Source organism: Parasteatoda tepidariorum, chromosome 2 (genome assembly GCF_982258835.1).
Source record: "Parasteatoda tepidariorum strain Cologne lab strain chromosome 2, Ptep-v5.0, whole genome shotgun sequence".
NCBI lineage: Eukaryota > Metazoa > Arthropoda > Arachnida > Araneae > Theridiidae > Parasteatoda > Parasteatoda tepidariorum.
Window position 1 is genome coordinate 50,416,434 of NC_141756.1, and position 24,090 is coordinate 50,440,523.

Below are 24,090 nucleotides of genomic sequence, written 5' to 3' on the forward strand. Positions count from 1 at the left end.
GACTTTCAAAAACTTTCATAACTTTAAACGAGCCAGCTTACTTTTGTGTATATTTGATTCAACATAAAAAATTTTATAAAAAGCAAAGTTTTTCTAGTCTAAAATAGCTGCATTAGTTCGAAATTTTTCTTTTGGTACATATAAATGCTTTTAAATTCAGTGTCCCCTCAATCACCATATCTAAATAGCTTATAACTTCTAAACTATTAATAGTCCAATCGACTTCGTTTTGGTCTCATTTTATTAGAATGAAAAAAGAATACATAGGAAAAAGTATCTTAATTATTTAGATAATAAATCTAAAATTACTTTACCTTTTGATCCCTTCTTTTTTTTTAGCAAATTCAAGATGGTGACTAAAGTTCTCCTCTGGAGAGGTGTAGTTATTTGCCCTAAACCCCAATTTTTAAAACGATTCTTTCTTTCTCCTAATTATATCTTTATAGAGCTATTTTGGGGGAAAGCAAGAACTGACCTATGAACTAATTACAATTTTTTTTTAATGTACTAACCCTATCTCGTAATGTTATTTTTAAATAACGTTTCAATTCTTTCTTTCCCTTTTCTTATTCTTCTTTCTTTTTTTCATACTATTCTACTTTTCTTTTTAATTTGAATTATCATATTAATAATTATCATATGACATGCTGCCAAAAGTGAAAACAGGTATTTTTGACAGTATACCCAAGGAGCAAAATAAGATTGTGTTCCTTTTCACCTAACTGTCTGTAGCTAATTTCCTGTTTTGGAAGGGAAAAAAAATCTAGGTGCATACCTTGGTATGTTGCTAAAAGCTATACTTGTTGACTTAAGCTTTTTTTTCCTCTTAAATTTTATTTAATTTTTTCCCCTCCAAAAATGTAACTAGTAATCAAACGTTTGAGATACATTACCTCATTTTTGTCAGTTACTGACTTAGTCACTTTTGGCAATGTTCTGAATGCTATATATAGTGTAAGCTTCCTATAGAATTTCTAGAAAGCCTCAACGATAAGATGTTTACCCCACATTTTTTTCAAAATTTATTTTAATGTTTTATATTTCATTGTAGAGAAAATGTTTCTAAATGAAGTCATTTGCATATTCTTTATATCTCAAAATATTTCAGCTTACAAGTTTTATACAATTTTCTAATAAATGTTGTATTTTTCTTAGCTGTAATTTTTATTTATTTATTTATTTATTTGTTTTTTCAATCTTCCAAGGTATAAGGTATCTTTCACATCTCTCGAATCGTGCCCCCATAACCGTTTGTTTTTTGATGGGAGAACTTGTTACTTTGTTTATTTTTAACAGATGTCGCCACTATATGAAAAATAGAAAAAGATTTTTCAAGTTCTTCACCTTGGCATACAAAGACTATGGTGGTCAATATCTTCACTATAAATATTTCAACTAAAAATAATTGAAATATTTAAACGAAACTGAAAATTAAATACTCAAATAAAAGTAAAACAATAAAACATGATTACTAATCACTAGTCTTACCAAAAAAATTTCGTAAAAGTATATCATTTAAGCGGAACTGGAATAATGATTGTAAGTGATAAATGTATGGAATATGTCATATAAAATTATTTATGGAACAAAAACAGATTAGGTTGTAAATCTTAAGGTATTCCTAAGGTCTTTAAATAATTATGTACTTTTAATTAAAAGCAAAAAAAAAATTTAAGCGACTGCAGTATTTGGCTCAAAAAAAGTTTTAACAAAAGATGTGGTCTTAAGGATTGAATCTTTATAGAGGCCAATGAAGCATAAACATTATAAGAAATCGAATCATAATCTTTATCCTAAATCAAGTAATTGGTCTAAAACAGCAATGATTCGCAGTGTGCGAAAAAAAAAATTTACTCCCTAATTAACTTTTGGTCCAAGTGAGTCGGATCTTCACGTACTATGACATGAAATATGCGATTTAATAAGTGCAACGATATTTTAAAGTACGAAAATAGGCACAAAAACGTAAAAAAGTACATATAAAATTCGAATTTTTAGAAACTAATCAACCAATTTCATTCAATAATTGTATTTTGCCATCTAAAATTACATTCTCTAAAATGATGTGAACATTTTTATACCATACAACTCAGAATTTTTTCAACTATTATTAAATATAACGTTACAAATAATAAATAATTATTAAAAATCATTCTTCGCAAGGAATTTTAGTTGGATAAAAAATTTTATAATAGTATGCAAAAATTTTAAACAGTTCTCGAGATATGGCAAAATATGTAAAAAGTAAAATTGACCATTAAAAAGTTCAAACTTTTGACCATTATCCTGACCAAACTACAGGGACCATATTTTTCAGATTTTGCTACTTCTCAATTTTTGATTTTCAAGAATCCAAATCTGTCTGGAAAAAAAGGATATTTATTTAGCGAAAGTGCGTTTTTATTTCTGATTTCGTAAATTAAAATATTGTCCGCGGTAATTAATTAGAATATTTGAGACCAATCCTAAAATCTGACTACTAGATCAAAAATTATTTCCTGTGCTCCATTTTTTTTTTTTTTTTTTTTTTTTTTTTTTTTTTTTTTTTTTTTGCACTGTACTCATATGAAATAAATTAAACATATTGAGCATTCTAAAAATTGTCGTAAGCTGAATAACTTCATTTTTTTTATCAGATTTATTTAAAATATTTTAACAGTGTATACAAATCATAATTTCCCTTGCATACAAATTTTTTAACTATTTTTTCTTTCATTACTTAAATTGTAAACCCAGATTTATAAGTTATTTTAATCTAATGCACCACCCTCTTCTAAAACTGATGAGGGATTTAGTTTCACATAATTAAGTTTATTTGCATTTTTTAATATAGTACAAAGTATATAAAATAATTTAAAAAAATTTGTCAAAATTTTTAACAATTTGTGTTTATTTAATTTGCTATTAACTTAGAACGTTTTCGGAAAACGGCTCCCAGTGTAAAACCCTTTTTTTACCGTGGAAGTAGTGAGTGAATGAAGTAATCTTGAAGGCATCTTTGTGATATTCTTCTCTCACTTGTGCTATCTGTTCGTCAACTTGACAAGGGCCTATAAGCTGCACTTTGTATAGAACACACATACCTGCATATGTGTTCACGTACCTGCATAACTCTATAATAAATAAAATAAATAAATAATATGTTTTTTTTATTTTTTAGAACCTGGTGATTGATTTAAGCAGTAAGTTATATGCATTTATTATTATTATTATTTTAAGGTTTTTCATTGTTTGAAATTTTAAACCGTAATATCCTTCAAATTTTCTGAAACCTTGACAGGATACTAAGAAAAGCGAGCATTATTTTTATACATCTTATAAAAAATTATGGTGCGACTTTGGCCAAGGGTGTGACTTTAAAGGAAATATGATTCAATTTAATAACGTTTTAAGGACGTTTCAAATTTACACCGTTTTAAATTGAGAAAAAAAGTATGGTCAAAACTACAAGAATATGGTAAAATTTACCTTGCTTCTGACTCTTATGGGAACACCAAAATGTTCCGTAGTTTTTACCGAAGCACTTTGGTAAAATTAACAATAAAATATAGTTCCATAACGGGTGATAAAACTCGGTAAATGTGGTAAAATTTGATAATTTTATCATGATGCATTAGAACATGGCATGTAAATCATTTATTCAGTTAAATTTACTTTTCAATATTGCCTGATTTACTAAGAGCGTGGTAATAAGAACGATAATTTTGGAAACAGAAATTTCTAGTGAACTGTTGTCATATGTATAAAAAAATTATCAAATGAATGGTTTAAATACCATGTATTTTGTTACACCAGAATTATAGTTTTATGTTGTTGTTGTTTTTTTTTTTTTTTTTGTTTTTTTGTTTTTTTCTTTTCAACCAGAAAGGTCATTGCTATACAATACGTTAATTTTATAAGAATATATTTCTTCGTATACAATTTAAAGTACCGATATAATGGTTTTACGTTTAACCAATTGCTGAACGGCCATTTACTCTTTCCTTAATAGTTTCCTGATGTGAATATCTCAAACTGGTTTAACAGAAGAATTAAACAAAAGAACTGTGAAACAAAACAAAATCTTGAAATGGATTCATCTTCACGTGAAAAAAAAAAATTATTTTTTTTCAGGAATAAGGTTGATGTTAAAATAAAATTCAATCGAGGCCAAATTATTAGAGCAAGGAAAGACAGCTGCTCAAACGGCGGAACAAAAAATACTTTCTTAGTTTTGCTAGCTATCGCACGTGTGAAAAATTTTCATTCAAGGTACAAATAATTATAATCTGCTGACTTTTTGCTTAACTTTACTGCACATTTTACTTTCAATAAAAAAAAATTATAGTAAAAAAAGAAATTTGGTTAAACACTAAAGTCTCCTACGCTTATAACAATAAAAAAAAACTTTATTTAACAATATAAAATTCAAAACCACAAAAATTAACATATTCATCATCAAAAGATTGTTGTTTAGAATAGAGACAAGAAATGCAGTAAAATTTATTGTAAGCAGCAATAAGTAAAAAATAATAATAATAAAATTAAAATAACTAAATAATAAACATAAGCTCCAAATATAAAATATACAAAATCAGGGAAAGAATTCGATTGATTTACTAATTGATTTTTTTTATAAGCTAGAATAATGTAGATATAAATTTTGAGAGAGTGACAAATAATAGGAAAATTATTAAATTGATGGCAGAAATCTAAAGAAGTTAAGGAAGCATTATTGGTTTCCTTAAAATTGAAAAAAAAAATGTCATTGATATTAGTGTAAGTTAGAATATAGATCTGAATGTTAAAGTCTGAAAAATAATAGGAAAAATATTTAATAGAGGGTAGAAATCGGGAAGGACGGAGGAACTTTTATTTATTTTTTAATTGAAAAAAATTGTTTAATGTCTTTGATATTTTTATAAGTTAGAATATTGCAAATCTTAATATTTAAAGTCTAAGAAGAAATAGGAAAAATATTCTATTGGAAAAAATCATTACTGACATATTTCTATTGTGAAATATAAGATGTCTAAAACTTCATTAGTTTCTTTCTTAAATGCTTCTTTTTAAATATTTTTAAACTGGGGGGCAGATTTATTTCGATATAAAAAATAGTAAAATACAAAAAAAAAATCTTTAAAATATTGAAAATTTTGAATTTTAAAACATTTTTAGAAGAAATAGTTGGAAACAAATTTTTAAAATAATCAAATATTGATAAAATAAATTAGCAAATTTAGCAAAGTTGTATTTGTTTTCGATGAAGATTTGTTATAATTATGTTGGACATTAGTAGTAAGCGCAGGCATCTATGCGGCGGAAGTGATAGGCAGTCAAGGGGTGCTTATTTCTGCCCGCCCATAAACCGGAAGTTGCTTATTTCTGCCCGCCCATAAACCGGAAGTTGCTTATTTCTGCCCGCCTGAAAATCGAAACTTCGTCTGCAGCGTCATGGGGAGCTTATTTCTTTTTTTCTTAAGCCTAATATATTTTTAGTTTCGGTTTCTGTTTTTAATTTAGTTTCGTTTTTTAAATATTATTAAAAAATTTTAGTTTTTTGATTTATTAGTTTTTTGAGGGTGGCAACACTTATTATTTTTAATATTAACTTTTAAGGATGGCAACACTTAGAAACTTTGTTATTTGGGGAGATTTTGTATATTATGAAGTTATGACGTCATCTCTTATTACATAACACATAAATGATATCATACTTTTACTCTAGTGGCGCCATCTATATGAGAATTTTAGAAATAAAATAACTTTAAATCTATTTTAATATTTAAATCTGTTTTAATATTATTTATTAAATATAATTAAGGCTGAGGATCGAACTCACGCCATCAAAAAGCCTTCGTGGGTCAGTAGTTGGATATCATAACCACTGACCCACGAATGCTTGGTTAGATATGTGTTAATAAGTTAAACTTTTGTATTCTGAACACGTGCATAAATGAAAAAAGGATTTGATATCGATATCATCCTACAGTTTAATCGATATATTTTTCACTTAACCTTTGACAGTTATTAAATATTTATTTCTGCCCCTCTTAATGTTATTATAACTTTCTCTGGATGGCAACGGTACTGACCATACACGTGTTCAGATTTGACGTGTTTTGTGTGATAGCACAACTACTGATTACAGAGCGAGCCATTCTGATAAGATATAACAAGCTAGATCTTGGTCTATGACGTGTGTGTTGAATTCAGTTCCTTTCACTTGCGCTGGTAAATAGTTAAGCATGTGACAGCTTAACATTTTTCTGATTGGCTGTTAAAGTTATACTTTCTTGGTTTGGCAACTAGAAGGATAGAGTGACTAAATTTCCTCCCCCTCTTATATTAGTATTTCACTTGTTCTTCTGTTGTGTCTCGATTAAGTTTTTAAAAGTGTTTTGATTCGCCGAGTTGTTATGGACGGATATTTAAAGAGAAAACACGTTGAAACTGAAGTAAGTACTATTGATTTCTTTTGTAATTTACTATGCTTTTAAATTTATTGTTAATAGAATTGTTTTATTGTAACTTCTAGCATTAATTCTTTTTTAAGCAGATCATGTGGCAAAACTTAGTTAACTTTAAAAATTCTTTAATATTATTTGAATCGAAAGGTATAATTAAGTTAAATTTAAAGCATAATTACATTCTGTTAATAGTTGTTACTTATTTTAAACGTTATTGTTGTTCTTGTTGACTCAAAAAAATGTTTCTTTTTATTTTATTAGGATGAACCAAAGAGGAAAGGTTTGTTCCAGGAGGGAAACTTTCCAGAGTATTACTATCCAATTGGTGAGGACTTATTCGTTTTGGCCAGCACGTATAACAAGAAATCAGCCATTCACATACGAAGGTTTAACAGATATGGAGACTCATACTATCCTTCAGGATATGGTATAACTCTACAGCCTGAACAGTATAATACTTGCTTCTGTCATGGTCCACCGACATGTATCTTCGGCATTGCAGACATCAACATGGCTTTGGAAGAGATCCCTCCAGCTAATCCCCGTGAAAAATTTTATGTGCTGATGAATGACGAGGGAAAGTATCTGCTAGTGGACGAATATACCTGCAGAAGTGGCCGCGTATACAAACACGAGACGGAAATCAGTTTCAAACAATGGAGAGAACTACAGAAGTGTCGAGATAGTGTGACATTCGGCTATATTAATTTAAAATACAGGTCCGTGGACTTTTTGAACATTTTTCAAGAATCCACCCATCAACAGTGTCCAGTGGTGCCAAAGAATTCAGACATCAACGAAGTGGGTCCTGTTATGAAAGATTGCCTGAAAATTGTGTTGTATAAACATATTGGACTGAAGAAAGGTCTGAAGCCAGTAGACAGATCTGCTGACTTTCTAGACCAGGTTGTGTGCAGTGTTCACGATTTCAATGAATCTTGTTTGGACTTACATGTGGAGAATATTGCTCTGGATTTTAATAATGAACTAAGTGAACGAAGGTTGTTTAGACAACCCCTTAAAGACTTTTTGTGTGAAGGTTTTTTAAAAGAAATTAAATTGGATACTTTATTAACTGCTGCTAAAAATGATTTTTGCAAATAAAATAACTAAAGTTTTAAAATATTTTGTTGTTATTTTTATATTTTGTAAAAATTACTGTGAACTTTTGTTTTCAGAGGAAACGAGATTTCTTTCTTTCAGCAGGCATGAATTTTCTTTTTCAAAATAATACTTTTTTCAAGTTCTTAAAATAGAAGAAGAAAAAATTATTGCTGTAATACAATAAGGAGAACTATTTTATACTTAAATAGGTATTATTATTTAATTTTATAGAAATTATTGTATACCATTATTTTTTAAGAATGTTTATGAGTGTTAATTTTAACTCTTAGAATTAAATTGTTATCAAAGAAAAAAAATCTGATAATTTCAAAAATTTTTTTGAAATAGATTATGAATCGTTTACTTTCATCTGTTTATACGAAACCTGGACATCCAGGAAGTTTTGGAGGTGTAAATGTTATTTATAATTCTGTGAAAGGTAAGGTGAAGAAAAGCGACGTTAAGAAATGGTTGGAGACTAAAGATTCTTATACTTTGCATAAACCTGTGAGGCATAAATTTAAACGTAATAGAGTGATTGTTGGAGGTATAGATGAACAATTTCAAATTGATTTAGTTGACATGCAATCTTTAGCAAAATTTAATAATGGATATAAATATTTGTTAACTTGTATAGATTGTTTCTCAAAGTATGCTTGGGCTATTCCTATTAAAGACAAATCAGCCAAAAATGTATTGCCAGCTTTAAAAACTATTTTTAGAGAAAGAAAACCTGAGAAACTGCAATCAGATAAAGGAACAGAATTTACTAATAAACTTATACAGCAGTATCTTAAAAATTTAGGAGTTCATTTCTTTACAACGAATAATGAAACTAAATCAAGTATTGTTGAGAGGTTTAACCGTACTTTAAAAATGAAGATGTGGAAATACTTTACAGAATATAATACGAAAAAATATATTGACGTCATTTCTAAATTAGTCCATAGTTATAATCATACCAAACACAGAAGTATAAAAATGGAACCAGCCTCAGTGAATATCGATAATCAAAAAGAAGTATGGAATAATTTATATAGTGATAAGGTGAATAATGATAAGCCTGTCTTTCAAATAGGTGACACTGTTCGCATTAGTAAATCAAAACTTACATTTGAGAAAGGATATGAAAATAATTGGACACGAGAATTATTTGTTATAGATAAAATAATTCCACGAAATCCTATAGTGTATAAATTGAAAGATTTAATGAATGAATCAATCGAAGGTACCTTTTATGCAGAAGAATTACAAAAAGTAGTCAACTCGGGCTATTATCCCGTAGAAAAAGTTATCAAAAAGAGAAAGAAAGGAGGAAGCACGGAATATTTTGTTAAATTTCTAGGTTATCCTGAAAAGTTTAATGCCTGGGTGAGTGATATTCAAAAAGTATAAATAGTGAAACTTAACCTATGAAGACTCATTCTCAAAAATGTCTTTCTATGTGACGCTACCCTCTGATAGCTCCATGCAGTTTTTTCCTAACAACAAAATTTCCCATTTTAAGACGCAGTTACCGATACCAGTGGATTTAAAAGGGGAATGGGAAGTAGGCCTATCTGAAATCATCTATCCGCATTCTTGGCTGAACGTAAATGAAAGTAACAATTATTTTCATTACAAGATAAGTAACGGTAATATCATATCGACTGTTAAGCAAACAATTGATGTGGGCTGTTATGAATCAATGTTCGATATTGTATCAGCTATACAACTTGCTTTACCTAAAAATCCTAGTCGATTTACAATAAAGCTACGAAACGAGTTAAAATTAACGCCGTTCAAGGTTGCAGCCTTCATTTAGAAAAGTTAGGTGAATTGTTAGGATTTCAACGTGATGCAATCATTACGGGTAACCAGAAAAGCGAATTTGTGGCTGACGCGTGGTCTAATTTTTCCGTTTTTTACGTCTACTCAGATTTAATTTCACCACAAATTGTCGGAGATACGCAAGCTCCTTTACTGCGGATCGTTCGAATAAAAGGATATGATGGTGAAACAATTAGCCAGTATTATGATAGACCACAATACTTACCTTTAACGAGACACTCCTTTCAAACTATCCATGTGGAGCTCAGATTGAATTCAGGTGATTTCGTACCTTTTGAAAGTGGTAAAGTGATTATAGTTTTACATTTCCGCATGAGACAAATACTATAAATAGTACGATGCGTTTTTTGAATCATTCATTTGAAGAGAAGACGTCAAGATGAGTGTACCGTACGTTTGTTGTGCTGAAAAATTCGAAGATCATTATGCGAGTCAAATTGGCTCGGGTTTGCCCTATTATAAAGGTGTTAATTTCCAAAAGGGCTATGGACTTGGTGGTATATTTCGTCGATTATTTAGAGCAGCACTACCCTTTTTAGTAAGAGGTGGTAAAACTATTGGAAAAGAAGTTTTAAAAACAGGAACTCGAGTAGCATCTGATGTATTATCTGGAGAAAACTTTGAGGAAGCCGTCAAAACAAGAACTAAAGAAAGTGGAAAAAATCTAGCACGAAAAGCTATTGATAAAGTGCAGTCTATGGTCGGGAAAGGAAACTATAAAAGGAAGCGTAAGAAGCAAAAACGATTCATTTCATCTAAAGCACGCAAAGTGAGTGGACGTGATATTTTTGATCCATAAAATGGCATTTTTGTTGAAAGATTCTCCTGAGTGCGTAAAATCGGAATTGGAACTTTTTACTTTACCTGGAACTCAAACAGTTATTCAAGATGGTCAATGGATACAATTTCATCCTCTTTCTAACGTTTTTGATAATGCTCCCGTAGAGTTTCATGTCTCTGGAAGTGTAGAAGATTACATAGATCTCAGTCAAACACAATTGTATGTGAAAGCGAAAATAGTAAAAACGAACAATACAGCTATCACTAAAGATGATGTTATAGGACCTGTGAATTTATTTCTACATTCATTATTTTCTCAAGTAGATGTGTCTTTAAACGATCGTACAGTTTCCAATTCAAGTAATACCTATCCCTATAGGGCCTATATTGAAACTCTCCTAAACCATGGATATGATAGCAAAACATCTCAATTAACTGCTGAGTTATTTTATAAAGATTCTGAGGATGGTTTAAATAAAAGAACTGCTTTTTTCAAAGAAAGCGCAACAGTGGACATGATTGGCTGCATTCATTCAGATTTATTTCATCAAGAACGTCTTTTACTCAATTTAGTGGATTTGAAAATAAAACTAATAAGAAGCAAACCAGAATTTTGTCTACAAGGATCTGAAGGATTTAAAGTAGTATTGGATCATGTCTCTTTATTCATTCGAAAAGTTCGTGTGAACCCTGGAGTGCTTCTTGGTCATGCTAAAGCACTCGAGAAAACAAGTGCAAAATACCCCATTAATCGAGTCCTATGCAAAGTGTATTCAATTCCTAAAGGGAGCATGTCTTTTATTCAAGATAATATATTTTCGGGTCAAATGCCTAAAAAGGTTATTATTGGTTGTGTAGATAATGAAGCTTTTCATGGAACATTGACAAAATCTCCTTTTGATTTTAAACATTTTGATTTAAATTTTATTGGAGTGTATGTAGATGGACAACCTGTCCCCCATAATCCATTGGAACTCAACTTTTCACAAAATCAATACATTCGTGCCTATCAAACTTTATTTGATGGAACGGAACGAATGGGTCAAGATAGAGGAATATTTATTTCCAGAGAAGACTACAGGAACGGAAATACATTATTTGGATTTAATCTCTCCCCAGATCTATGTTCAGGAGAACATTTAAATCTGATTAAGCATAGCAATTTGAGATTAGAACTGAAATTTGCCAAATCACTGGAAAAAACAGTATGCGTTATCGTTTTTGCCGAATTTGAAAATTTGATTGAAATTAACAAGTCAAGAAATATTTTATTCGACTTCGGAAATTGAAGAATGGATGGATTGCAACTATTCTACATTTTATCGCAAGATAAGATAACAACACCTTTCTTTCAAGGCGTATATTCAAGAGATACGCTTCCGAGTCTCCGAGAAAACACATGTGCTATCACGAATTCAGATGACTCATCACAACCTGGAACTCACTGGCTAGCATTATTTGTGAATGATCAAAGACAGTTAGAGTTTTATGACTCATATGGGAAACCTCCCGGATTTTACAACGTGAATACCGCTTCCTACACGGACGTACTATGGAATTCCAAAGTGTTTCAATCACCTACATCCAATGTATGTGGACAATATTGTATTTACTTTTTACTCAAACGCTGTCAAGGCTATTCTATGTATCATATTTCAAATCAATTATATGTAAATGATTTTCAGATGTATCAATTTGTAAAGAAAAAATATGGTGTAAGATTTGTGTTTAGAAAATAAAAAAGGAATGAAACTAAATCTAGTGTCTCTCATGTCATTATTATAAAATTTTACATTTAAATATTGTTATGTAGGCAATAGTGTAACATTTTAAATTCTTTTTAACAAAATTTTCAGAAAATATTTTTATTATTGAGGAAAACTTTCTATCTTTTATGAAAATATTTTTTTTTTGCAAAAAATTTTCTCTTTTAAGATAATATTTTTTTGTTTTTGTAAAAATATTTCAAACGTTTTAACAAAATTTTTCTATCTTTTAAGAAAACATTATGTTTTTACACAAAAATTTTTTATTTTAAGAAAATATTTTTACTTTTTGTTAAAAATTTGCTAGTTTCGTAAAAATATTTCAAACTTTTTAACAAAACTTTCTAATATTTCAGAAAATATTTTTATTTTTATAAAAAAATTTCTATCTTTTAAGAAAATATTTATGTTTTTGCAAAAAGGAAATGTCCAGTTTTTCAGAAAATTCTATCCCTCTTTCTAAAACTTTTTGTATTAATTAATAAAGGGTGAAATTTTTCCTTGATAATATAAACTTTTTCACCTGTGAAAAAAATGATCAATTAAGACAAAATACATTTTAATTAAATAAATAAAATTTTATTCAAAGTTTCACCCAAGCACTTCTGCGGGCATACATCATAGGTTTCTTAACAATTTTATTTTTACTATACAATTTTTTATTTACATCTAAATGTGATGGTAATTGAATATCATTTAATGTTTTTAAAAATACATTTCTCCCCACTGGAGCTGATTTTCTATTTCGCAAAAAGTCATTGATAAGATTTACTATATTACTTCCAGGAACAGTTTTATCTTCATGAATAATTTCACCTTTAGCGTTCCAAAGGAGAGATTCATTATTTTTTAAGAATTGATACATATCTTTAGCTTTTTCTTGAAATCGAACTGGAACAGCAGTTAGAATTTTTCCCTCCAAGTCTTCAGTTTCTTTTTTGATATTTGAAGAGATCTCTTCTGCAGACTCTACTAGAGGATTGTCTATGTTCGTAATTTCCTCATGATCGGTTTGAGGTTCTGGCTTTTTTGGTCTCGAAATTGAAAAGTGCGTATACTTCTGCAATATTTGTAAATACAGAGTTGCTTTCTCGTCATCTGCTAAGTCCTTTTTCTGTAGAATATTCTTCATTTGTTGATCCAATTGTGATAAGTGTTCCGCTACTTGTACTCTATCCTCCGGAACCAACACAAATTTCTTACTGTACTCCATGAATTAAAGAAGTAATCACAGAAATAGCTGCAGGTAATAAAAATGATAAAAATCCTTCTCCTTTCTGTACAAGAATTTTTTTCTTCTTATACAATGGCAATTTCTTCTTAGAAAGTTTTCTTAAACTTTCTTTATGAGGAGCTAGTTTATTTTTCTGAGATTTCGTGAGTGGTATATTACCACACAATACATTCAATACACACTCACACAAAGTTTTTATTTCACTTTTTGAACACTTTTTTAAAAGAGACTTGCAATGTTTAGTTTTAGAGATCAATTTCATGAGCTCTAATGTTCGCTCATTACATACGGACATCTTACTTTCAAATGATTTGAATTTCGAGTGTCTGTCCTATTTATAGGTGTTGATAAAAGTTGAAAACCTTCAAAAACAATGGTTAAAGTTGTCATCTAATTTCCTTGAAATTCACAATTGAAATGAAATTATCGAGGTTGGTACACATAATAAGTATCTCCAGGAAACGTACCAGTACGCATGCGTAAAGATTCTTCCGTATCACACTTTAAATCAATGAGTAAATAACCATATGGTTTTGATGTAGCATCAGCATAACATTCTTGAAAAAAATTAACTTTACGAGGGTACAATTGACGTCCTAAATGTGTAATTTGCGATTGATCTCTTCGATTCTTAAATAATACAAGATAATGAGCATTTAAGGATATTTCTCTCATTTCCTTTCCTTTATGAAAAATGTTTTGAACCACAAAAATAATGCTAAGAGATTTATGATGGGAAAATTTTGTAAATAATTTCGTCAATTGAGGATCATTTCCCAATTCACTCATGAGATCATCAATCACAATTAATGCATCTGAATATTGATTCAAATTCCTTCTTGAAAAACAACATTAGGCATCTCATCATATAATTTTTGATAAACGCCATAACACCATACCACATGTTTTGGAAAAGGATGTATCATTTGGTTTTCAATCACATTTTTTATGAAATAACTTTTACCACTACCTGTTGGACCTGCGAGGACAGCTGTAAAGGGATGTTTGAACTTCAAAAGATCCATGATGAATGAAAAACTTTACTCTCGCCACCTCTATTTATCGTTATCTCTTATCACCACATGATGAGTTCAATCCTCAGCATTAATTATATTTAAATTAAATAATAAAATAGATTTAAAGTTATTTTATCTCTAACATTCCCACACAGATGGCGCCACTAGAGTTAAAATATGATATCATGTATTTATTATGTTATAATTAACACGTGTATGGTCCGTACCGTTGCCATCCAGAGAAAGTTATAATAACATTAAGAGGTGCAGAAATAAATATTTAATAACTGTCAAAGGTTAAGTGAAACTATATCGATTAAACTGTATTAAGATATCGATATCAAACAGTTTTTATTTATACACGTGTTCACTATACAAAGGTTTAACTTATTAACACATATCTAACCAAGCATTCGTGGGTCAGTGGTTATGATATCCAACTACTGACCCACGAAGGCTTTTTGATGGCGTGAGTTCGATCCTCAGCCTTAATTATATTTAATAAATAATATTAAAAACAGATTTAAATAATAAAATAGATTTAAAGTTATTTTATTCCCACATAGATGGCACCACTAGATCAAAAGCATGATATCATTTATTTATTATGTAATAAAAGATGACGTCATAACTTCAGAATACACAATTTCTCCCCCAAGTAACAAAGTTTCTAAATGTTGCCATCCTTAAAAACTAATATTAAAATAATAAGTGTTGCCACCCTCAAAAAACTAATAAATTAAATAATATTTAAAAAACGAAACTAAATTAAAAACAGAAACCGAAACTAAAAATATATTAGGCTTAAGAAAAAAAAGAAATAAGCTCCCCATGACGCTGCAGACGAAGTTTCAGGCGGGCAGAAATAAGCTAGCGGGCAGAAATAAGCAACTTCCGGTTGTGTAGGTGGGCAGAAATAAGCAACTTCCGGTTTGTAGGTGGGCAGAAATAAGCAACTTCCGGTTGGGGCAGAAATAATCACCCCTTGACTGCCTATCACTTCCGCCGCATAGATGCCTGCTCTTACTGACATTGTATTTCATATTAAGAAAAATAATATTTAGATACCATTCTATTTCAGCAGGTTTTTCTTTTATCAAAAATCTTCAAAAAATTTTTAACTAATAATTTAATTATTAAGCAATAATTTAATTATTTTAAATATCAACTAATAATTATAATTTAAACTAATCTTTTCGTGAAAAAGTATTTTTAAAATATCACTATAATATTTACCATCGTGACAACTAATATTGATCTTTTTATCAACATTATTAATTCATAATATTAATATAACTAATGTGATTGGTTGGGACTTCAGTGTATATCATATTAATATTATTATACTATTATTTACTTAACTATATTATTAAAGGTGAATAGTTATTTTTAAAATTAAAAACTACTTAATCTGAATAAGTAATGAGCTAAGTTTTTAATATTACAGTTTATTTTATTTAATAATAATTGCATTATCATACATAATTAATATGCATAATTAGACAAATAAATGAACACTCATTTTCAATGCATTATTTAATTTGTCCCTAAATCTGAAATTTAATAATGTGGGATAATAACTTTTTTTATTTTTTTATTTCCCCAATCCAACAATTTTAACTTAATTGTTTCTTTCAAAAAAAATTCGATAATTTTTATCGATATAACAATGAACAAAAATAATCTTTTTCTTTGTGTTTTTTCTATTATAGCATTTAAATTTTTCTTCCTCGTATGAAAATTTTTATGCTGACTTCTACTTAACTTTTTTTGCTCAGTTGCCTTATTAATGTATTTTAAGAATTAACATTATAATTTCCATTTTAACACTGCCAATTGAATTATACCTGAAATCTTTCGTTTTTAAAATCAGAAAAAAAAAATTAAATGAAAAAGAAACTCAAAATCGATATAAATGTTTCGAAATTCTCTCCTTAAATATTTTCAATTAAAAATTATAAGAAAAGCTCGACTCATTTTCATACATCCATTAAACGAAAGACAAGTTGCGACTTAAATAAATAAACATTATTTTTCATTAAAAAAAGTAATGGTGAAACGGTTTAAATTTACCATATAATCATATTTTTAACTAAATAAATTTCTTAATTAGTTTAATCCCTTGACATACGAAGACGTCTCGGAGACGTCATTTGTGTCTTATGTCAAAACAATAATTGACGTGTCTCAGACGTTTTCAACACAGAGATGCCAACTTGCTCCGGACAGCAAATAAATACTTTAAAGTGGTAGTTTATCAATTGTGATTCTTGGTTTAATAAATTCAATTTAGTAGATTTTTATCCGCCACTATTTCTAAATAATTCTCAGGCTTATATAATTCACCACTTTATAGTAGTTATGTCCAGTAACAGCCACCCCATAATTAGCCCTGAACTCAAACTGTTTTTTATTTCAACTTTTGTCAAATTTCACGATGTATGGGATATGGGCCTTCTGCCCTGTCCAGGGGCCCAATTTTTGTAATTAAAGTAAGTAAGTAGTTATGCTATACCATGTCATGCTATACCATTTAAAAAGCAAACAAAAATAGTTAAATATTTGCAAAATTTAGTTTGTAGTTATTTACCGTTTTTTTAATTATTTTGGCAAGTCCGGAGCAGTTGGCATTTCTATCAGCATTCCGAAAAGAGTTGTTGTTTACAGTACAATCAAAGATCATTTCTATATCAAGAAATTATATGTTAAGAGGTTAAAAAAGCAAAAAATTAAAAAAATTATTGGAAGATGTCGTAATTTGGAAAATGTTCGAATTATATTAAAATAAAATTATATTCAGGTTTTTCTGTGAAAAATTATACACGTTAAAAGAATTAAAAAATACATTGCAATATTTTGAAAATTTTACAAATTAAAATAATTACTCTCAGTATTAAAGAATTACCACCATAGCCACAGTTTTGGGTGTTACACTTTACGTTACATTTTGTTTTGCTGAGCAAAAACTGTAAGAACTAGAAACTTGAGATGCGTAGAAAAATGTACTGGGAGTATAATGAAAAAAGTTTAACATTCGCTAATCAATTCGAGAATTATGAACTGTTAAATTTGTAACAAAAATTTCCATGGGATTTTCTCTGAAACTTACTGAAATACAACAAAAGAGTTAAATTTGATATACTGTGAGGGCCATTTTTATTTATAAACTTTGCACGAGGTTTTTTTCTTCCTTCTCTTGATCGAAAATCCAATTTGTTTGAAAGTAATTGCAATTAAAAAGTTCTTATCGATATATTTTTAACTTTTCTTGCTTTAAACAATGACTAATTATTAATTATTGTCAGAATCCATCCATTGCTTATTTTTCTCTCTCAACATCTTAATTTTATAAGTTCGTGTCTGAGTTGAGGTCGAAGCTAACAAGAAAAAATAGCAAAAAAAATAAGAAGATGCAGATTAGTCGTTGCTGGATACAAATCTGAACATTTGTATTAAAATCTTTTAAAAAATAAATTAACTAAATTCGAGAGATGTAAAAACCGTTTCCAATTAGAACTATCTACATAAGACTACATAAGTCTATCTTTAAGAAGACGCTATGCCATGAGAGAAACTCTTCATCCCAAATTCTCTTTTACCTCGATAAATAATTTAAAATTTAAAGTACAGAAAAATTGAGTTCAAGCAAACCTATAGTAAGCTATGAAGTTTCAAATACTCAAAAGAAATTTTCAAAATGTAAAAATTAAAATAAATTATGAGAAAATAACTTAGAATTGCGCAAAGGGGAAGCTCTCTTCCAATAATTTGCTTGCATTTCGATATTTTGAATTTTTTTTTCAGCAACTTCATGACCTACGCTAGGATTGTCTGAACCCACATCTTCTATATTTTAATTTTAAATTACAAATGCAGGTGAGAGAAAATTTGCAATGAAAAGTTTCTTCGTTAGTGTAGCGTCCTCTTAACTAGTAAAATTATAATTTTTTCTTACTGCGGGACGCATTCTAATTCCTAAGTTTAAATTTTATTTTCAAGTGGAGTTGATTGCTTTTTAAAAACAGGTAATCCTTTATTTCATTACGATTAACATATTTACAAAATGCTTTTTCATAAAAATAATAATAATTATATGTTGTTGTTTTTTTAAATGATTTCTTTAAAAAATATATCGACTTTTAAGAAGAAGAAAACAATGATGAATAGGAGGCATTTATAGGAGTAGTGAGCGGCGCGAGTAAAGAGCAAAATCTCCAAGTTTTTTTTTTTTCTTTTTTTTTAATTAGAAAATTACCCTGATTTTAGAGCACACAAAGCAAAGTATTGCTCTGCATCTTTAAAATTTTTAGTTTTTAAATAGATAAGATTCGTTGCAAAATAAAATTAATTTTTAACGAAAACTTCTGGTGGTTTTGAAACATGCCATAATTAACGATTTCAGTTTTTGCAATCACAATTTCGATCAAAAAATAACTTTATACTATTTAGTATGTATTTAATAAAAATAACTTTAAAAAAATGCTATTGATTTTATAATAAAATGAATGTTCATAAATGCCATTTAATTAGTAAGCCAATTTAATTAGTAAGTAAGCACAAAATTATTCAATCTCTTTTTTTTTTGCGAACATAAAATGTTGTAAATGGTTTCTTCATTATAAAAATTATGATGAATCAAAATGACGTTCGTTCCTGTTTCGCAAATAATAAATATTTCATAAAATGCATTTAAAACATTGGAAAGACGTTTCAAGTACACATTTATGAAATATTTATCATTAAAATGTTCTTTATTCTGACATTTTCAATTTATTTCAATGACATGCAGTTTTTTTTATAAATTGTGTAATAAACAAATACTGAGAGTTAAGTTGTATTTTTTCCGTGAAAAGAGTTTAATTTTTTCCCACGAAAAGAGTTGAATTTTTTCCCATGAAAGTTGTGTGTTATTAATTTACTGACTTTTCTGATTGATTCTTGTTTTCCTTTCTAAGTTTTATTACTTTTATAAATGTTAAAGTAATAATTTTAAATGTATTAGAACTGGATTTTTAAGAACTTAGTATATAAAACGTTAAATTCAATATTATAAAACCCCACATAAGTAATACGCGAAAATAATTTTTTTTAAAATAAAACGCTAACAAACGACTATAAAATATTTAATTTTTAGTAATTGAGCATAAAAAGCATAACATCTGGAGTCATCTGTGCACTATTTTTTCCAACAATATATTTTTAAATGTAACAAAAAAATTGTAATTACCATTAAGTTAGTTATAAATTTTTGTATTAAAAAAACTCCCTTCTTTAGTTATTTGTTATGAAGAATGAAGAATTATTCTATCAACCACTATATATCCGCTTATTATGATCTTGATTCTTTTATTCGATTTCAGTTTACATCGTGATTTATGAACAATTCTAGCAAAATGAAATAATAATATAAGTTTTTTAAATTCAATCCAACGTAAAATGTATACGATTCTCGACGAAACATTTGTGTTAAAAATATCAGTCCCGTCAGCATATTTTAATATCAAGCTAAAAATGCTTAAATGAAAAAGAGGAAAAAAATCATTTTTTTATTCATTCATTTTAAATTCAATGATATGAAGTATTCAAAAAAATTCGTAATCAATTCACAAATCACTTCGCAGATCGAAGAGGTTGGTGAATTTGAAAACACATATTTTTAATTAAATATTTAAAGTAACTCACAAAACTGCAAATAATGCCAAAGGAAGTAAAAGAGCATTTAGTAACCATTAATGATATTTTTGCATAAAATTCAAATTTTTCGCAAAAAAAAAAAAAAAAAAAAAAAAAATTAGGTCACTTAGCTTTTGCAGGCAATTAAAAGATTGTTCTAAATCCCCCAATCTACATCAAACTCTTAATATCACAAAAACCAATAATTGGAAAGTATAGTTTCAACAACAGACAAAATACATTAAGGCACAACTCTGCACTTAAAGTAAATATATGATATATAATCAATTTGACATGAACAAATATATATCCGTTTGCTACACCTTTGCTTTCCTGGATAACACCTACCTATTATGAGCCAATGAAAATTATTCCTCGGCAGTTCTTCATCTGGCTCAATGAATCAGATTTTAATAAAATAACATCAAACTCTTGATATCACCAAAGCCATAAATGAAACAAAGGACCAGGATAGCCTGGTCGGTAAGGCACTGGGCCATTGTCCAAGAAGTCGTGGGCTCGATTTCTGCCGGCCGAAGACTTCCCGTGTAGTAAATGGTGACTGGTGCACGTAAAATCTGTCGAGTCACAAAATCCTCCATGTTCCCGGCACACATCATACCTCTGGGATGTGCTGATCCGGAAATTTAACAGTGCTCTGGATTGGGATCAAAATTACAAGATTACGGAGGTGAACATTTGTAGTCCTTACCCCAAAATTGGGTCTTCTGTGCAACGACGGTTATAAAATAAAATAATATAAAATAAAAAAATTACACAAGTCGATAATTTCTGCTCGAAAAGAGGCACTTTCTGTTTAGTGATTCTAAAGCAGTTGTAGATAAAAATGGCAGTAAAGACCGGGGCGAGTTCCCGGATTGGTGACCGGAGCGAGCAATTGAACCTGCCTAACTTCTATCTGAATATGCAGGAAAAGTTAGTCTACAAATGTTTTACTATTAGCAAACAATCTCTACAAATTAATACTTAGTTTGAACAGCGGTGAAAAAAAAAAGTTTGACACTGTCATACATTTTTTTTTCTTTGCTTATCACAAAATAATAAGTTACGGAGTTTATAATTTATTACATAGTTTATAATATGCATTAAAAAAATTTCTATGGAGATTAAAATAAAAATCCGTTCATATTTAGAATTGAAAAAACACTTTAGGACATTTAAAAAAAACTACGGGGATAAACCAAAATCGGTAAATATATTCTGCTTCGATAAACTAAAAATCATCTAAATTGAAATGGAATTCATTTTTTCAAAATTGCGACATGGAACTTTTTTATTATTTTCAAGAATAGGTTCTGGCAAATCTTTGGCAGATGAAGAAAAAGGAAAACATCACTTAAGTGGAAGATAAATTGGTGAAAGAATTGAAAAATCAAAGACAGTTTCACACAATGTCTTCGTCGAATCCAAATGGTTACGAAATAAAATAATAAATGACACGGACGCACATCAAAGCTAATATTTCACTGTCACCTTCGCGTCATAAAATTAACGATTGATGAATCAAAACTTCAACATCAATTATATTCGTACTGTAACTTCCTGTTACATCAAAAGCATTACGAGATGTTTAAAACATTTTCACGCTTTTAAAATTTTCTTAATTAAGTTCCAAACCAAATCTACGAAAACAACACAATGCCATCAACACGCCTGACAAAACAGCACAATAACGTTTAAAGTTTGCTTCACATAGTGTTCTTAAGTCAAATTTATGGCGTGTTCTTATGCCAAATTCATGACGTAAACTTATATTTACTGATGAAACTAAATGTAATCTAAAAGGGTCCAGATAAGTTAATATTACTAGCTTAATAAAAGACAAACTTCATATCTATCAAAGCGTGCTCGGTTGTGATATGGGATAATTTCAATGCCGGATCTGAAACTATAATATCGTTTTCACAAAGTTTGAAGTAAATTCAATCGATTGACACTTAAGACCCCCTTAAGATATATTAATAAGATACCCTCCTGATACCAATAATTTTACCAGATGAAAGACTAACTGATGGTCACAACTTTGATATTGTTGCTTCAATCCATCGATAATACTTCAATCTGTAAATCGAATTTCACGACTGAACAATTATCAGTAAATAAAGATATTAAGAAACTGTGGTTTTCTGCAAAAAGCACGGGGAAGACTGAACTGAACTGAAACTAGCAACCAATGTAAATGGCAGAAATTGCCCTTCATCATTTGTAAAAACCTTTGCAATATCCTATCCAAATCATCTTTTGGAAGTTATACGCCTGAAAGGCAAAATAACACACTGCTAAAACCTTTTTAGAAACTACATTTTTATTAAATTTCTTTCCTGAAGCCAAAATTTTTTCAAAGCATTTACAACACAATTTTTGATATTTATAAATTATTAATATAAAAAGAGTTCATCGTATAGTATTGTCCCTTAAGCGTTCTTAAATTTTCATTTCTAACACAATGGTTAGTTTCCAATGATTTTTATAAAATTTAGTTTGAAAAATAACGAGAGGTGTCTAAGTTTTTTTCACCAATGTTATATACCCCCCAAAAAAAACCTCACTAAATCTATTTTTTTGAAACAAATAAAATGAAAATTTGAAAGCGTTCCGAAAATGCGATACCTATTTGCAAAATCGTTTGACCGGAAAATTGTGTTCTTCATCTTTTATAAGACTTTTTTTTTTTTAAATAGACGTACTGTTGAATTTCAGATGTAAGAAATTATTCAATAACTAAAATTTTCTAAGTTGTGTATATTTCTATGCTAATGTTATTATATTATTATAGAATAATAATGCTCTTGTATTTCAACACAGTGAAAGTGTTAAATATGTAGCTATTAAAGATGATATTACCGATTAGAAATTATTGTTCAATTTTCTGTTTCCCAACTGAGAGCACGAGCTGCGATATAACATATGCTTTCTTTCATTCACACTTCTGACTAAGATGAAACTTCATATTGTTTACATACGCGAAGGCTAAACGTCTAACCTTACGATTCAAAACACTGGTGCGTGAAAGCTTGTGGCAATTCGATGGGGTGTTCCGGCATTTCCTTAATATTTTTAATGAAGTATGTGTAAAAAATTTCACCTTCCGCTTGAAATTAATTCCTTGAACAAACTTTCAAGGTTTAGTTCTTCTATGATGTAAAGCTGCCAAACAGGAATATTAACTGTAACTTAAAACAGATATTTTTTTTGTTGAATGAAATGACGTAACTAGAGATTTAGTCAACCAGGACAAGAACTCGGTTTAAGGTCTCGCTCCTCTTTAATTATTTTCATAGCGTTTTAGAAACAAAAAGAAAAATTACATTAAATTTTATAATTTCAAGTTTTATAAAAATTGGATTTTTTTTTTTCTTTTCTTTTTTTTTTTTTTTTTGCGAATAATGAAATAACTTCTATCTATCTCTATCTATCTATTCTCTAATTATATACAATTCAAATGCATCTGACCTCATATCCAGTTCAATACCAAATTTACAAAAATGTGGAAATATTAAAAATAAAAAGAAGAAAAAAAGTAAAGCGCAATTTTTTTAAAGACTTAATCCTAAGATGAAAAAGTACGAAAAAAATTTAAAAACAACTTTTTAATGGCCAACCAACTTTTAAAATCGAGGAGATACAGTTTTAGCTGGTTTTCCTGATATTACTTTCATTTTATATAGCTGTTATATAATTGTTGTATTATAATGTATTTTATTTCATATTTTGTAGCCACCAAATTGCCAGCCAATTGAACAGCAGACCAAATTTTGAGTCTACGACTACCTATATTCAACTCCACAGTCTTTTAATTCTGAACCCAATCCAGAAGACAAGGGAACTTCTGGATCAAGTATTTTATATTTCATAACCGTCATTGAACAGCCGACCCAATTTTTTGGGTATACGACTATTGATGTTCAACTCCGTAACCTGGTAATTTTGAACTCAATCCAGAAGACAAGGGAACTCCTGGATCTTGTACAAGGGAACTCTTGGAGAAATTTACCCTCATGGAGGACTCTTTAATGGAACTTACCCGCATTTCCGTTACTGTAGAGGAAAACCACGAGACCCTTACACGATTAGCCTGACGGCAAGGGTACTCTAACCCATGATACGTCTACCACAAAGGATATTTAACGTCAGCACTATAAGCGATGCAAGCCGGATGTGGAATTCGTATCGACCAGTCATCTCTGGGATTCGAACCCGGTTCACCTCATTGGAAG

At 29.2% G+C, this 24,090-nt stretch overlaps 1 protein-coding gene across 1 annotated transcript; it reads left to right on the forward strand.

The window, feature by feature from the left end:
• The first annotated feature begins 10,183 nt into the window (after positions 1-10,183).
• LOC147815759 (uncharacterized protein F54H12.2-like) lies at positions 10,184-22,724 on the forward strand. Its single transcript, XM_087156570.1, has 4 exons — positions 10,184-10,523; positions 10,662-11,288; positions 11,520-11,752; positions 22,650-22,724. Exons 1-4 carry the CDS (start codon positions 10,184-10,186, stop codon positions 22,722-22,724), a joined length of 1,275 nt encoding a protein of 424 aa, XP_087012696.1.
• Positions 22,725-24,090: the final 1,366 nt, after the last annotated feature.

Coding starts and splice junctions, on each gene's coding strand:
- LOC147815759 (XM_087156570.1), top strand. CDS start 10,184: ATGGCATTTTTGTTGAAAGATTCTCCTGAGTGCGTAAAATCGGAATTG. Junction 11,289..11,519: donor TAATCTCTCCCCAGATCTAT/GTTCAGGAGAAC, acceptor CTTTCTTTCAAG/GCGTATATTCAAGAGATACG. Junction 11,753..22,649: donor TTCAATCACCTACATCCAAT/GTATGTGGACAA, acceptor ATATTATTATAG/AATAATAATGCTCTTGTATT.